At 38.9% G+C, this 14,697-nt stretch overlaps 1 protein-coding gene across 5 annotated transcripts; it reads right to left on the bottom strand.

The window, feature by feature from the left end:
• Positions 1-2,998: 2,998 nt before the first annotated feature.
• LOC106097410 (immunoglobulin lambda-1 light chain) lies at positions 2,999-14,151 on the bottom strand. Of its 5 annotated transcripts, none has more exons than XM_019357348.2 (5): positions 14,052-14,151; positions 13,651-13,977; positions 5,381-5,422; positions 3,641-3,949; positions 2,999-3,567 (listed from the first exon to the last, which is right to left on the bottom strand). In XM_019357348.2, the coding sequence occupies exons 1-5, from the start codon at positions 14,092-14,094 to the stop codon at positions 3,350-3,352; spliced, it is 939 nt and encodes a 312-aa protein (XP_019212893.1). In that variant the 5' UTR covers positions 14,095-14,151; the 3' UTR covers positions 2,999-3,349. The 5 variants fall into 5 exon arrangements, 1 of the variants encoding a protein (XP_019212893.1); XR_002061615.2 differs by lacking the exons at positions 2,999-3,567; positions 13,651-13,977; positions 14,052-14,151 and adding exons at positions 6,749-7,733; positions 7,809-8,916; positions 8,996-9,186 and having other exon boundaries at positions 3,833-3,949; positions 5,381-6,394; XR_002061614.2 differs by lacking the exons at positions 2,999-3,567; positions 13,651-13,977; positions 14,052-14,151 and adding exons at positions 7,809-8,916; positions 8,996-9,186 and having other exon boundaries at positions 3,833-3,949; positions 5,381-7,733.
• Between the last annotated feature and the right edge of the window lie 546 nt (positions 14,152-14,697).

The raw sequence follows: 14,697 nt of genomic DNA, 5'->3' as shown, positions 1-14,697 counted from the left end.
TGGAGGGAAGTAAAGACTCTTTTGCAACATACAATCACGCTGCAGACTGCAGACAGTGCACAGGACAGTGGGAAAGGTTTAGTCATGCTTATAAGTCATCCAGAAATAAATTTAAACTTGGCCCAGAAGCAGCACCTGCTGTCTGGACTACAAGATCTTTCATTTGTTTCCATGTTCATTAAACATATAGATTACAAAGATATAGAGTTAGAAGTTTTAAAGCCCAGTTATTTGGATAGATAATGTCTCATGTGTATAATTCAGGTTTTTTTTATATTACATATTTTAGGTTCACCACCATGCACAAACACACACAGACACACACTCAAAAAATACTAAGTGTAACTGAATTAATATTTTGTGCTCTGTAATTTCATCCAGAAAACGTAACTGTAATGATCAGTGTTGCTCCTTAATCTGAAGCTGCTAACACGTTGCTCTGATGGTTGGATTAAAAGTCATTAAAGCTTTAAAGGTTTTTAAATCAGGCTTGAAATCATCCAAAACAGCTGATTCAATACAAGCTTTGTGCCCTCGATTTATTTAATGTAGCAAAACCTTGTCAGTCATTAACACAGAGCAAATGAATAATAAAAAGTAAATGATGTAGCAGGTGGGTCAGATGGGGTCAGTTCAGCTCTGAGTGGGCGGAGCGCTCAGTGGAAAAGAATGAGATAGAGGGGTGCAGCAGCAGATATGGATCTGTTCTCAGTGGTTATTAGGACAGAAAAGAAAGTCAACAGCCAATCAGAGCTTCCCTTTGTGCAGCAGCTGGGCTGTGTGGGTTTCTGTGCGAGTTGGGGGTTCTCACTTTAATGTCACAGTGACAGTTACGGCAACAGCCACAGTTGCACAATAATTCCAGGAAGTATTCAGATCCCTTCACTGCAGTGACTCCGTGTGCCATAATGATGAAATCGAATAAAGTTTTGTTTGTTTAGGTTTTTTTGTTTTTCGAAAAAAATTAGAAGTGAGGTCAGCTGCATCCTACAAAACCAATACGGGGAACACAAACTGGTCTTTAATAATGTTGGTCCTACAACATCTAAGCTGGTGTTTATTAAAATCAGTCATTAGGATGAATTTTAGGTTTGGCTGCACAAACCAACATTAAGATTAATCTGAGCTACACTAGTGTTACATTCAAGACGAGGTCATGTGTTTATTCACATGAATGCAGGTTTGACTTTAGTGCTCAGTAATGACCAACACAACTTAAAAATATATGTCAGAGATTTTTGGTGCAATTAGCACCATTCATGCAAAGAATATGGAAGAAACAGAATTAAACAGTATTATAGGAAAGTTTATGAAGTGATCGCATGAGAACAGTTCAGCACTGAGTCTCGGACATCCTGCTCATACGAGAAGACAAACCACACAGAGACAGACTCAGAAACCGCTGAAACAAACAACTTATTGTTCTTCTCGAAACAAACATGAGCGGTTCACCTCACATGTTTTTATTTCACTTCCACTTGATCATGTTTTTATTTTTTCCAGCTAAACACATGAAGTGAATCAATGATAAGTTTGGAATCAGGGCTTTCAGTATTTAGCTCATGTATGCTGGTGGAAAATTAGATGTCAGTGTCAGGAAATATTTCATCAACATTTGTTGTTTTCTGCCGCTTGTTTGAAGCATATTTATTTTTGTTGTGCAGCTTTAACAAAGTCAGGTGTTTGAGTTTATTGCAGTGTAATCTTGACTGTTAATCAGGACCATCTGGCCCCTTAACTACCAGAATACTTCAGTTTTAGTCATTTTCAAAAGTTAGCAAAAAATAGAAGTACGATCGATGAAATTAATACAGAATGTTTAGTAGAAAAAGTAAATACAGTATTCAGGGCAATTCAAATAAAAGGAAAATTTTTAAAAACTAAAACAATTTGACAGACTTCAATCTGCTCGAAAGAGATTCAGTTCAAAAGTTAAAAAGCGATCCATGTTTGTTTGAAAAGTTAAAGGATGCCCTTGAGGGTAGCAGCGCTAACAGCTGCACTGATATCATGACATTGTTCAGAGGCTTTAAACAATCTCACCATGGAACACACAATAACACATAATTTACATAACTGATATATAGATATGCAGAACAAAAAAAAAAAAACCCACACACACAACCTGAAAAAAAGCGGTCTAATATGATTAGTTAGATAAGTCTGTGTAGCAAAAGTAGCTATTTACTGGATGTCTGATCACAACCATCTCACAATAGAAAAAAATATTGCATTTGCTTTTTTTTAGAACAACCCCAATTCAACATTTTTTTCTGTGAACCATTTGGACATCTCAAAAATATATCAGTGGGTAAACAGGGTTTCAAGTCTCTGTAAAGATGAATTCTGTTACATCTTCAGCTTAAGTTGATGTAAAGATGATATCTTTACTTTACTGAGACTGAGTCCAGAAAACAACATCCACGGGTTCCTGATAGTTTGGTTCCTTTAGTTAGAGAGTTTTTAATTCTGTGTCCTTTAATAAGAAAATCACATTATCTGTATAAAGAAACATTTGATTTGCGATGTCTGAAAGAGGACAGAGCTTACAACTGGAGTTTGCTTTCATAGTTATATCTGCTTCCAATCATGGAGAACATGTTAAATAATATTTTAGGTCATAGAGCTAATTGTTGTTGAATGACATAAACACGTTGGTGAGATCCATAAATGTGTCTGCTAAATATGTCCTTTACAAAATGAAAGCCAATCAAGATGAACTCTAATTCTAATTTATTTTAACATTTAAAATTTCATATTCAAATAAATATTGGGTCATTGTGTTTAACATTTTTTTTTGCACCAGGAAGGAATTTGTGATTTTGAATATTTACTTCCACACTATGATATCACATAGTGTCATGACTATGCAATCCCAATGATAGTGAACTAAAAATAAGGCTCAGACACACCTGCATGTTTTTTATCTAACAGATTTATGGTTTCATGTTATCTTTCTTTAAAATCCTGTTTGTATCTCATTAAACATTTGTTCTTCTTTTACCACTAGTCGTTGCCTATCAGCATGTATTGGGAGTGCTGCTGTTTCTCGCAGTTTTCTACAAAATTAAACTCAAACAAGCAAGATTTTTTTGTTTGCTTTATTTGGAATATTGCAGAGAAATACTTTGAAGAGCAGGCAACACTTTGTTTTAATTAAACAAATGCTATAAATGATGAATTATCTGCTAGGGAGCTAATAATTCAGCCTTTTCTGTTTCAGCTCTTTTTTAATATTGAAATAAAAAAGAAAGTAAAAAAACAGCCAAAATGCTGCACTGTTACAGATTTTTCTAAATCCTGAGTGATAAATGATATAAAAAGCGATAAGCCAAGAAGAAGGAAACAGTCAGTCAGCTGCGTGTTTGCAGCTGCGTCTGACGAGCCTGAGCAGAGAGACTCCACAGCAGTACACCAGACTCTTCGTGATCAGCACCGTGTACACCAGGCAGAGCAGTTTTACTTGTTTTTGAGACACAGGATGTTCTGATGATGGACGTTCTGTTAAAGTTTGATTGGTGGAAAGTGTATCTGGTGGAAGTTCTTTTGGTGGACTTTGAGAAACTCCTGAAACAGAAAAGTCACATTTGAGTAGCTGCGTAGCCAATTTCATGCTGAAAAGGCAACAAACTTTCATTACCTTCCTCTATTTGTCGCTCCACCGTCCCCCCCTCGTGTGTGACAGAACAGTCATATGTATGTGAGTTCTCGTCTCGCTGATGGATCAACAAGATGCTGGCAGTGTAATCGGACTCTATGACGTCCAGCTGTTCTGTGCCACCAGGGGGCAATGCCAGCGAAGATCCGTCCTGCTCCTGCCTTTTCCAGGTGATCTGGACCACAGGAGGAACCATTTGTGAGGCCACACACAGCAGGGATCTCTTCTCCTCCAGATGATCACTGGATGCTGCTTGGTACACTGTCACCGAGGGCTTCAGTACCGGCATATCTGAAGTTTGACAGCAGACACAGAATTTCACTCAGTGTGACCTGACAGGCTTCATTATCACCAAACTACCCATCAGTGCCTGTCGGCCGTGTAATGGCTCATTTTAAACACTTAATAATATTCAGATGATTTATTGTTATAATATACAATATAATAGCATATATTAAAGGCAGAATTATATTTATCAAAGTTAAACTGATTTCATTAACACACAATATTTAATACAATTAACTCCTTTGTCCTTTACGTCTCTTTTATCACAATTTAAATTATAACAATACAATGTAACACATCTATAGATGTAAAAATAAATCACATCCTTCACGTATTATTGCTACAGTATTGATAATAAAAGCACGTGTACTTCATACATTATGGTTTCTGTATATATTTGAAGCATATAGTTTGTAATTATTCTAAAACGGTTGCAAATAAGATTTCATATATACGATGTGAATATTTGTATATCGGTTTTTATAATATGTCAGAATTTAATTGTATCTTTGTTTTCATTATGATTTTATATTTGGGATCTCTTAATCTCTTACAATATATAATTAAGGTTAGTATATAAGTATTACAGTAATTTCATCTGAAAACATTTATGAGAAATATTCGTACATGGGATTTTTTAAATCTATATTGCGATTGATATAAATAAATATTTTAATGTCATTTTAATGACATTAAAATGACATTTAAGAAATTTCCAGTATGCACAGAGAGAGAGAGACCAACACATCATTAGATCAGTAACTTCAGAACTTTTTTCATTGTGTTCACATTTGTTCACATGAGACGTTATTTTTTCATGTAGTTAAACAATAGCAATTATTTGAATATGTGGAACATAGCTTAAGGCCCTCAAAGGATACACAATCAATTCTATATAATGCACTACATTTAATTAAATACCGAATTACATAGCTTATTATATAATTTCAAAACTTTTCTTATTTTAAGTATGATGTCAAGTCCTAAATTTCCAAATTACATCTACTATAATATTTGAGATTATATTAAGCCAGTAGTCATTAAACTTTCCTTAAATGTGTCTTATGGTTCAAATATGAATAACATTTTATTTACAAATTTACTGTAAATATGTCCACAATGTTTAATTTGAATGATTTTGTTTTACAAATCCCAGTGAATCTGTTGTCTTTTTGAGCTTACAAACAAATATAAAAATAAAATAAATAAAAAGGTGTTGAAATTTGTTAGATAAGGATTAGTTGTAACCCTGCTCACATCAGACTTTTAGGACTTTTCACGATTAAAAAAAACAATGAATACCTCACATATACAGTGAGATTCACATTTTTTTTCGACCTTAATAAAAACACATTTAAAGTCGGGCATAACGGAAACTGGCTTTGAACAAATTGTCATTTTGAACGCTGTAAGGAAAATGAATTCATTTGTTCTTACCTGTTACGTACAGTTTAACTCCAGAGCCAAAGATCCTGTCCCCTCACACAGTGACACAGACCAGTACAAAAACCTGTCTGATGGTGAATGTGGCAGCTGAAGTAAAGCAGTGTCATACACCGATCAGATGTAACATTATGACTCTGCCTGATTTTGTGTTGGTCCCTCTTTTGCTGCCAAAACAGTCCTGAGGCATGGATTCCACTCGACCCCTGAAGATGTGCTGTGATATCTGGCACTGAGATGTTAGCAACAGATCCTTGAAGTCCTGTAAGTTGTGAGGAAGGACCTCCATGGATCACACTTGTTTGTCCTGTAGATCCCACAGATGCTCAGTTACTGGTCACTGTTTCTTCTTTGGACCACTTTTAATGCATAGTGACCACCGCAGCAACACCCCACAAACGCTGCATTTTTGCAGAAGCCGGGTTGTCTAGACCGAGTCGTGTAGCCATCAATATTTTGTCAAACCTGCTCAAATCCTTACACTTGCCAGTTTTTCTGTTTCTAACACACCAACTTTGAGGAGAAAATGATTACTTGCTCCTTAATACATCCTACCCACTAACAGGTGCTGTGAAAAAGAGATAATCTTGTCACCTGTCGTGGTCATATTGTAAGGTCTGATTAGTCTATTTCAGCTCCATGATTTGGTTCTTTGATGTTCACACATCAACCTCCTCTTTCTGCTTTAGTTGAGATGAATTAATGTTGTAAAAACTGCATGAAGCTGAATATTCTGCATAACTTCTGCCTCCAGATGATGAGCTACCTGAGCTGACCTTTGTTTCACAAGTTTCTTCTTGTCCAAACAGCAGGTTGGCAGTTTTCCTCCAGAATTAAACTTCTCAACAATGTTTTGATGGAGTAGCACTGTAACAGGATTCATTTGCTGTGGCAGGGTGTAGTCTGTGGCTCAGCTGCACAGGAGGGGTGTTGCAGTGGGTTCAGGGACAGTGTCAGGAGAGCCTGGTGGACACAGCTGACAGCGATTGTCTGGAATCAATGAACGGTCTGCAAAGATAAAACTGTGCAAATAATTCAATTTAACTGCACCGGCTAACGCATCTGAGTGTGTTTTGGGACCTAGTAACAGCCAACAAGTGTTACAATATCAGTATGCACTTTGGTCGTCCTCTGGTTTCTAAGAACAAATATCTGTCCAGCTAAATGGTTTCTTCTGTTTGTTCAAGATTATAAAAATCAGCAGACACACAAAAAATTAACTCCACAGACAAAATAGAAACTTGCTGCATGTTTTGTAGTTTAACTGCCTGCAAATCTAAGCATAATTATTATGATGAGTCCTCATGGAAATGTAGAGAACCAGCACATGACAGCAATGACTGTAAAGGAAAAGAAACCAACCTGTATGCTCTGTGCAGATGTGCAAGGTTACAGAAATAAGAGTTGGACAATCAAAGCCACCAAAAAGACACCAAAGCACAGCTTGAACTCGCGGATGTGATGTAACTTTTAGCGTTGGTTGACATTCGTGAGGATGACAGTCACAACTATAATGTTACTAAAGGGTGTGTTTGGCCAGTTGGCTATACTTTGAGAATCCTGGATTCAAACTGTTGTTTTTCATTCATTTCTTCTTCTTTTTTTTCAAAACCAGATGCTTTGTGGTTTCTGGAGCTGTGATCACTGTTTGTGGTGTTTAGTTTTCCCTCAGTTGCTGATCACCAGCTGTTCTTGTAGAGGAATATTGCTTCCCAACAAAATATAGACACTTCTGTTTGATGTTTGTCAGAAGAAGCTAATATTTGTGGATTTTTACAGTCTGCTGTTTTTGACCTGAATGTGAACACATGGCACTTTAATCTGATACTCCCAATTTTGTCATCTTTTGGCTCTTATTGAATTTATTTTGGTCTTGATTATTTTTACTTCTTATATAAATAGAATACAAACTAGTTGTTATGGTTTTAAAGGTGATGCCTGCGTCAGTGTGTGTGTGAACCTGGTCTGTGGTCTGCTGCTGTTCCTTTGATGGTTTTTGTTCAGTCTGCAGGGATCTTTATGTCACTGTGAGAGCTTTGAGCACAGCAGCAGTAGTAGATGGCTGAATGAACGAGGCTAACTGCATTTATCTCCAACTCACAGCTGTTCTCGTTTTTCACAGCTGAGAAATCTTTTTTCTGAGCATGGTTGTAGTCACTGTTGACTTCACCAGTGCGTATGTTAATATGAAGAATCACTCTGAACTTATCATTGTCTTTCTTCTGGTACCAGTGCACATAGCTGCCACTGCACTGGGCAGTTCCACAGCTGAAGGAGACTTTTTTGCCAGGTGTCGCAGTCAAAGTTAAATCTTTCTGCATCAGCTCTGCAGCCATGGTAACCAGCGCTGCAAAGACACAGAGAGAAAAATGTCAGTTTGATGGTGTTTCTAACATGTAGTTTTTGTTGGGATTAAACTCACCTAAACACAGACAACACAGAGCAGCAGCTGGGAGGAAAAGCATTGTGTGAACCGTTGTGTTCAGTGACGTTTCCTCTGGTGAATCTGAGGAGAAGTGATTCTTTGATAGAAACGAGGCCAAACAAGGACAGTTTATATGATCAGACGAGGACCACATGTTTCTAACAACTCCTAAAACCTCCCATTAACTGCTGCAGCTGTCAGTGCTGCTGCTGAGTGACAGCTGAGGCGTGTGTTGCAGTTTTCCACTGAGACTGAGGTTTGCAAAACATTAACCTTCAAATATAGAGTGGAATTTATTTATTATTTCAGTCGTATCTTTTCTTCACTTTCTATGAAGTCAGTCAACAAAATGTCTTAAAACTATGATGACTTCAAAACTAAAAATATTTGTTCCCACAGACACAGACTGAGGAACATAAATGGACTTGATGTAGTCTGAAATATTTTTGACCATGTGTGGAAACAATAGTATCATCAACATACAAATCCATGATATGATACATATCAACTTTTAACGTTCAGGAGGAAAAACCTCCCATACAACTGGTCTGTGACATTTTTTCTTTCTTATCCACCTTTATTGTGTACTCCCAGTACTCCCAGTTAGCTGTCAACTTTAATTACAAGTATTAATTTTACCCTTTGACGGTATGAACATTTCGATTTATGATTTAAAGTACTGAAAATTTCTCTAACTGTTGTCTCTCAGACTGAGATGGAGCTGTGGTTTCTTGCTTTTCCTCTGATGGTTTTTGTTCAGCCTGCAGGGATGATTTCACACTGTGAGTACTTTTGTAACAAGAGCAGTAGTAGATGGCTGAATGAACGTCTTTAACTGTTTTTAGCTCCAAAGCCCAGCTGCCCTGATTATTCACTGCTGAGAAATCATTTTGCTGAGGGTGGTTATAGCCTCAATTTATTGCACCGCTGCTTATGTCAATAGAAAGAAGCATTCTGAATAATTCTCTTGTGTCTTTCTTCTGGTACCAGTATACAACAGTACTGCTGCACTGGTCAGTTCCCCCACAGCTGAAGGAGACACTTTCTCCAGCTCTCCTGGTCAGAGTTAAATCATTCTGTATCAGCTCTTCAGCCACAGTAATCACTGTGGTAGAGACACAGACAGGTTAGTATGGCAGTGTTTGTTACAGATGGTAGACTCTTGTTTCAATAAAATCACTCACCTGAACACAGACAGCACAGAGCAGCAGCTGGGAGGAAAAGCATCGTGTGCAGTGATGGTTTCTCTCCTGAACCTGGAGAGAAGTGGTGTTCTGTTAGGCTGATGCAGAACAATGGCAAGTTATAAGATCTTACAAGTACCACGTGGTTTCTAACAGGTCCTCCAACCTCCTCTTGTAAGGGTGGTGCTGACTGACAGCTGAAACCATCCTATAGTTTAAAGGAACATTTAAATGTTTTCCCATAGAAGGAAATGTATTTGCTTTTCCAACCATTCATCTTTATTCATAGTTCAGAGTTTATTCATACTTTCTGTGAAGAGATAAAACTGTGTGACTTATTCTGCTATTTTAGAGATGCAATGGACTTGAATTCCACAAAGATCCTGATCTCTGATTTTAGCTTTGAAATATTTCCTTTTCCCCCGTCAACCTAGACGGGGGAAAAGGTTTCACATAAGTGGAAGATGGATGGATTTTCCCTTTCAATTCATTAGTTCAGTTTCCATTGCTCATACTTCTGATTCTTGTGTTTGATGATCCAACTGAGTGGAATAACAAAACTGCAGACTTCAGTGTTTGGAGATCAATATTCTTTATAGTGTAATTACTTTTTAAGACACTGATAAAAGGTTTTAACATTTACACTGAAGTATGTAACTGACGCCAGTATTTGAAAACCAGTTATGTTTTTCACATAAAACATGAAGATATTTCTTTGATCTTTTTTCATATTTAGATATTTATCTATCCTTAATTCTTCTTAATTGTCACAACAGATTGTGGATTACACGTTTATGCTCTGCTCAACTTTACTTGCATAAACCGTTTGTTCTGGTTGTTCCATCGAACTTAGAGCAAACAGGGAGGTTGCAGAGTGCCCCCTGGTGGACCAGCTGTGAAACATCAATATTCATGACATTGTCATAGTGTCACTGTGACATACTGAAAGGTGTTTCTCTTGTTTAATCTGTTTTTAATTGTTCATTTACTGATCACTCTAAATGCTGATACTGATATATTGTCAAATCAACCAATATATCAGTGAGGCTCTAGAAATAACAAACCAACCACCATCTGAATCTTATCAGCGTTCACATGTATTCTTACACCATCACAGTACAATAACACTGTTGTAGAAGATGAGTGCACTCCACTTCCATGTTGTTCATAGATACATAGACAGCTTTCCTGGAAGAGTGATCTCCTCTCTGTTGGTCTACCTTTAAAATTTTAGAGGTAATTAAGAAACATTTGGAGTTTCGATATATAACACACTGAAAATTTAGAACTAAAGCCACCAAAACAATTGTTCCATTTTTTCTTTTTTCCATTTTTTTAAGATAATAAGCTTTTGACTTTGATTTGTGGAGATCTAAATCCTGAAAATTTCTTTAGCCTTGTGTTTTTCTCTCAGACTAACATGGAAGCAATACGTGTGAACCTTACCCCTGTACTCTCAGTACTCCCAGTTAACTCTCAACCTTGATTACAAGTACTTATTCTACCCTTTGATGGTATGAACATTTTCATTTGTCTGATTTAAATACTGAAAATTTCTCTAACTCTTCTCTCTCAGACTGAGACGGAGCTGTGGTTTCTTGCTTTTCCTCTGATGGTTTTTGCTCAACCTGCAGGGATGATTTCACACTGTGGGAACTCTGAGAACAGGAGCAGTAGTAGATGGCTGAATGAATGACTTTAACTGTTTTTAGCTCCAAAGCCCAGCTGTTCTGTTTCACCACAGCAGAGAAATCATTCTGCTGAGGGTGGTTGTAGTCTGAAGTGATTGCACCAGTGCGTCTGTTAATACCAATAATCACTCTGATTTTGTCACTGTCTTTCTTCTGATACCAGTACACAGCTGCAGTGCTGCACTGGTCAGTTCCCCCACAGCTGAAGGAGACACTTTCTCCAGCTCTCCTGGTCAGAGTCAAATCATTTTGTATCAGCTCTGTGGCCATGGTAAATAGCGCTGCAGAGACACACACAGGTTAGTATGTCAACGTTTGTTACAGATGGTCAACGTTTGTTACAGATGGTGGCTTCTTGTTTGAATAAAACCACTCACCTGAGCTCAGGCAGCACAGAGCAGCAGCTTGGAGGAAACACATTGTGTGCAGTGATGTTTCTTCAGCTGAATCTGAAGAGAAGTGGCACTGTGACAGAGCAGAGGCCAAACAAGTATTAATAAGATACTGTTTGAAATCACGTGACGAGGCTCACGTGATTTCAAACGGGTCCTCAAACCACCCTGCAGCTGAAGATCATACAGCTGCTGATTAACAAGTGATGCAGTCTTGAAATTTTTCCACTGAATCTGAGGTGTGAAGAAGAATAATCATCAGTGTGAAAGTCTGAAAACTGCTTGTTTAGCCATGCGTGTAAACTACAGTGTCATAGAAAACATTTCTTCACACTGTAACAACACAATAACATGTTTGTAAAAGATGTTTCAGCTCCGCTTTTTGTGTTCTTCACACATATGATAATCTTTCCTGCATGAGTGATCTCTCTTCTGCTGATCTCTCTGTGGATTATTAGAATCAGAACGTCTTTATTGTCATTGTCACAGGTACAACTAAATTAAAAGTGGTCCCTGATCAGTGCATCATCCCTAAAAATATGAAAATATAAATCAAACAATAAATAAAATACTTAAAGTGCTAATAAGAAAAGTATTAGCAAACATTCACATACATTCCCACGTACATGCTTCAGTCAGCACACAGATTAATGCAAGAGTGGTGTGATGGACATTTCTTGTAGCAGCATTCAGACGTGTTATTGCAGTTGGATAAAAGCTGTCTTTAAGTCTATTTGTCCTTGCACTGATTGCTCTGTACCGTCTGCCCGAGGGCAACAGTTCAAACAGGGAGTGTCCAGGATGTGAGGTATCTTTTATGATGTTTTGAGCATTTTTAAGACAGCGGGTGTTATGTAGATCTTCCAGCATGGGGAGAGGGCAGCCAGTGATCCTTTGGACGGTGTTAATGATCCCTTGGAGTGCTTTCCTCTCAGCCACTGTGCAGCTAGTGTACCAGATGCATATGCAATATTTAGTACACTCTCAATGGTGGCTCTGTAGAAGGACACCAGCAGTCTCTGTGTGATGTTATTCCTCCTGAGAATTCTCAGGAAGTGCAGTCTCTGTTGGGCCTTTTTCAGGAGCTCAGAGGTGTTTGCACTCCAAGAAAGGTTCTCCTCCATGTTGACTCCCAGGAAGCGAAAGTTTGCCGCCCTTTCTACACAGTCCCCATTGATGAATAATGGTGGGATCTCTGCCTTTTTCCTTCTGAAGTCTATTATGAGTTCTTTGGTCTTTGAACTATTGAGGAGGAGGTTATTGGCCTTACACCATGACGACAGCTGCTCCACCTCGTCTCTGTAAGCGGACTCGTCACCCCTGGAAATGAGCCCCACCACGGTGGTGTCGTCTGCAAACTTCACAAAGGTGTTGCTCTGGTGGAGAGGAGTGCAGTCGTGTATGTAGAGAGAGTAAAGCAGTGGAATGAACACACAGCCCTGGGGTGAGCCAGTGCTGAGACTCAGGGTTGAGGATGTGTGATGGCCAACTCTGACTCTCTGTCTACGGCATGAGAGGAAACTGTTGATCCACATGCAGGTGCTGTATGGAAGCCCCAGGTCTTGTAGCTTGACCACCAGTTTGTGTGGAAGGATGGTGTTAAAAGCTGAGCAGTAATCCACGAAAAGTATGTTAGTTACGGCAGCATGGAGTACTGTGGCAACAGCGTCTTCCGTGGACTGGTTTGCTCTGTAGGCAAACTGGTGTGGATCCAGGCTGCAGGGCTGCTGTGATGTATCTGAGGATATTCTTCTTCCAGGGTGAGGGTGGTGCTGCTGTGGGCGGCGTGTTGCTGCTGTGGCTCCAATACCTCCGGTACCATGGCGTCAAAGCGGGCGAAGAAGATATTCAGCTCCTCCGCTAGTGCCAGGTCACCTTCCGCAGCTCTGAGGTTGATTTTATAGTTTGTTAGATGCTGGATGCCCTGCCACACCTGCCGGCTGTTGTTACTCTCCAGATGGTCCTCAATCCTCCTCCTATAGTCCCCCTGTTGCCAGACCTGAACGCCATGTTCCTCTCCTTCAACAGCTGCTTGACGGGTCCCGGGTCATCCAGGGCTTTTGGTTGGGATAAGCCCGGATACATTTGTGTACTGTAACAGTGTCTATGCAGTGTTTTATGTAGCAGAGAACACTGTCTGTGAACATTTCCAGGTCCTGATGTTCAAAGATATCCCAGTTAGTCCTGTGAATTAGAGGTGACTGATTTCATTTGAAGAGATTTCAGGAGTTCTGAAATGTGTAACTTCTTATCTTATCATTAAAACCATCAACACTTTGTTTCTTTTTCTTCCTTTCTGTTAAGATAATAAGCAATTAGAATGTAAACTTTTATTTAGTGCAAACATACTAGACTAGAAAACTTCCCACTGAGCTCTCAGCCTTCATTACAAATAGTCATTTCACTGTTTGCTGATATAAAGACTTCGATTTGTGTGATTTAAATGCTGAAATTTCTGTAACTCTGTTCTTGTGTCTCAGACTGAGATGGAGGTGAAATATGTGAATGTGGGTTGTGGTTTCTTGCTTTTGCTCTGACGGTTTTTGTTCAGCCTGCAGGGATCATTTGGCACTGTGAGAACTTTTAGAGCAACAGCAGTAGTAGGTGGCTGAATGAACGTCTTTAACTTTCTTTATCTCCAACTCCCAGCCGTCCTGTTTCTTTACAGCTGAGAAATCTTCTTCCTCGGGGTGGTTGTAGCCTTTAGTAATTGCACCATTTTTCGTGTTGATAGAAAGAAGCATTCTGAATGAATCTCTTGTGTCTTTCTTCTGATACCAGTCTACAATGGGACTGCTGCACTGGTCAGTTCCCCCACAGCTGAAGGAGACACTTTCTCCAGGTCTCCTGGTCAGAGTTAAATCACTCTGTATCAGCTCTTCAGCCATAGTAACCATCACTGTGGAGACACAGACAGGTTAGTATGACAGATTGGTACTGATGTTGTGCTCTTGTTTGAATAAAATCACTCACCTGAACACAGACAGCACAGAGCAGCAGCTGGGAGGAAAAGCATTGTGTGCAGTGATGGTTTCTCTGGTGAACCAGGAGAGAAGTAGAGCTCCAATGCAGCTGAGGCCAAACAAGGATGACTTATAAAATCATACAAGTACCACGTGGTTTCTAACAGATCCTCATAACTCCCGTTAGCTCCAGCAGCTGACGGATTACAGATAAGACTGCTACTGATCAACACTGAAGCTTCTGTGTGGTTTTTAAACTGGTTTGAATTTCATAAGGCACAGGTAAACCTTGTGTTGTTATCCTGCAGATAAGGTGGAGACACTATTTACATTATAGGAAAAATAAGAATAGTCTCCTTTTAGGAGTTTGAGGATTGATTGATGGTGATTTATCCCCATCTGCTGGTGAAAAGACTGCATTAAGTATCATCTTAACACTTTAATAATCACAGAGAAGCTTCATTATATTACTACAATTATTCGTCCATTTGACTTCAAACACATATGAACTTGAGTAACACTCCATTCTTAATCCATAGGGTTTAATATAATGTCTGCCCACTGTTAGAGGCTAACAGGGTTCAGAGTAACGTCCATGTCTCTGTGCCTGTCTTATGTTTCCTGTTTTACTTTGATAGTCCCGTGTTCTTTGTTAA

Source organism: Oreochromis niloticus, linkage group LG23, assembly GCF_001858045.2.
Source record: "Oreochromis niloticus isolate F11D_XX linkage group LG23, O_niloticus_UMD_NMBU, whole genome shotgun sequence".
NCBI lineage: Eukaryota > Metazoa > Chordata > Actinopteri > Cichliformes > Cichlidae > Oreochromis > Oreochromis niloticus.
The sequence above is the reverse complement of the archived record's forward strand: the minus strand, read 5'-3'. Positions and strand labels throughout refer to the sequence as shown.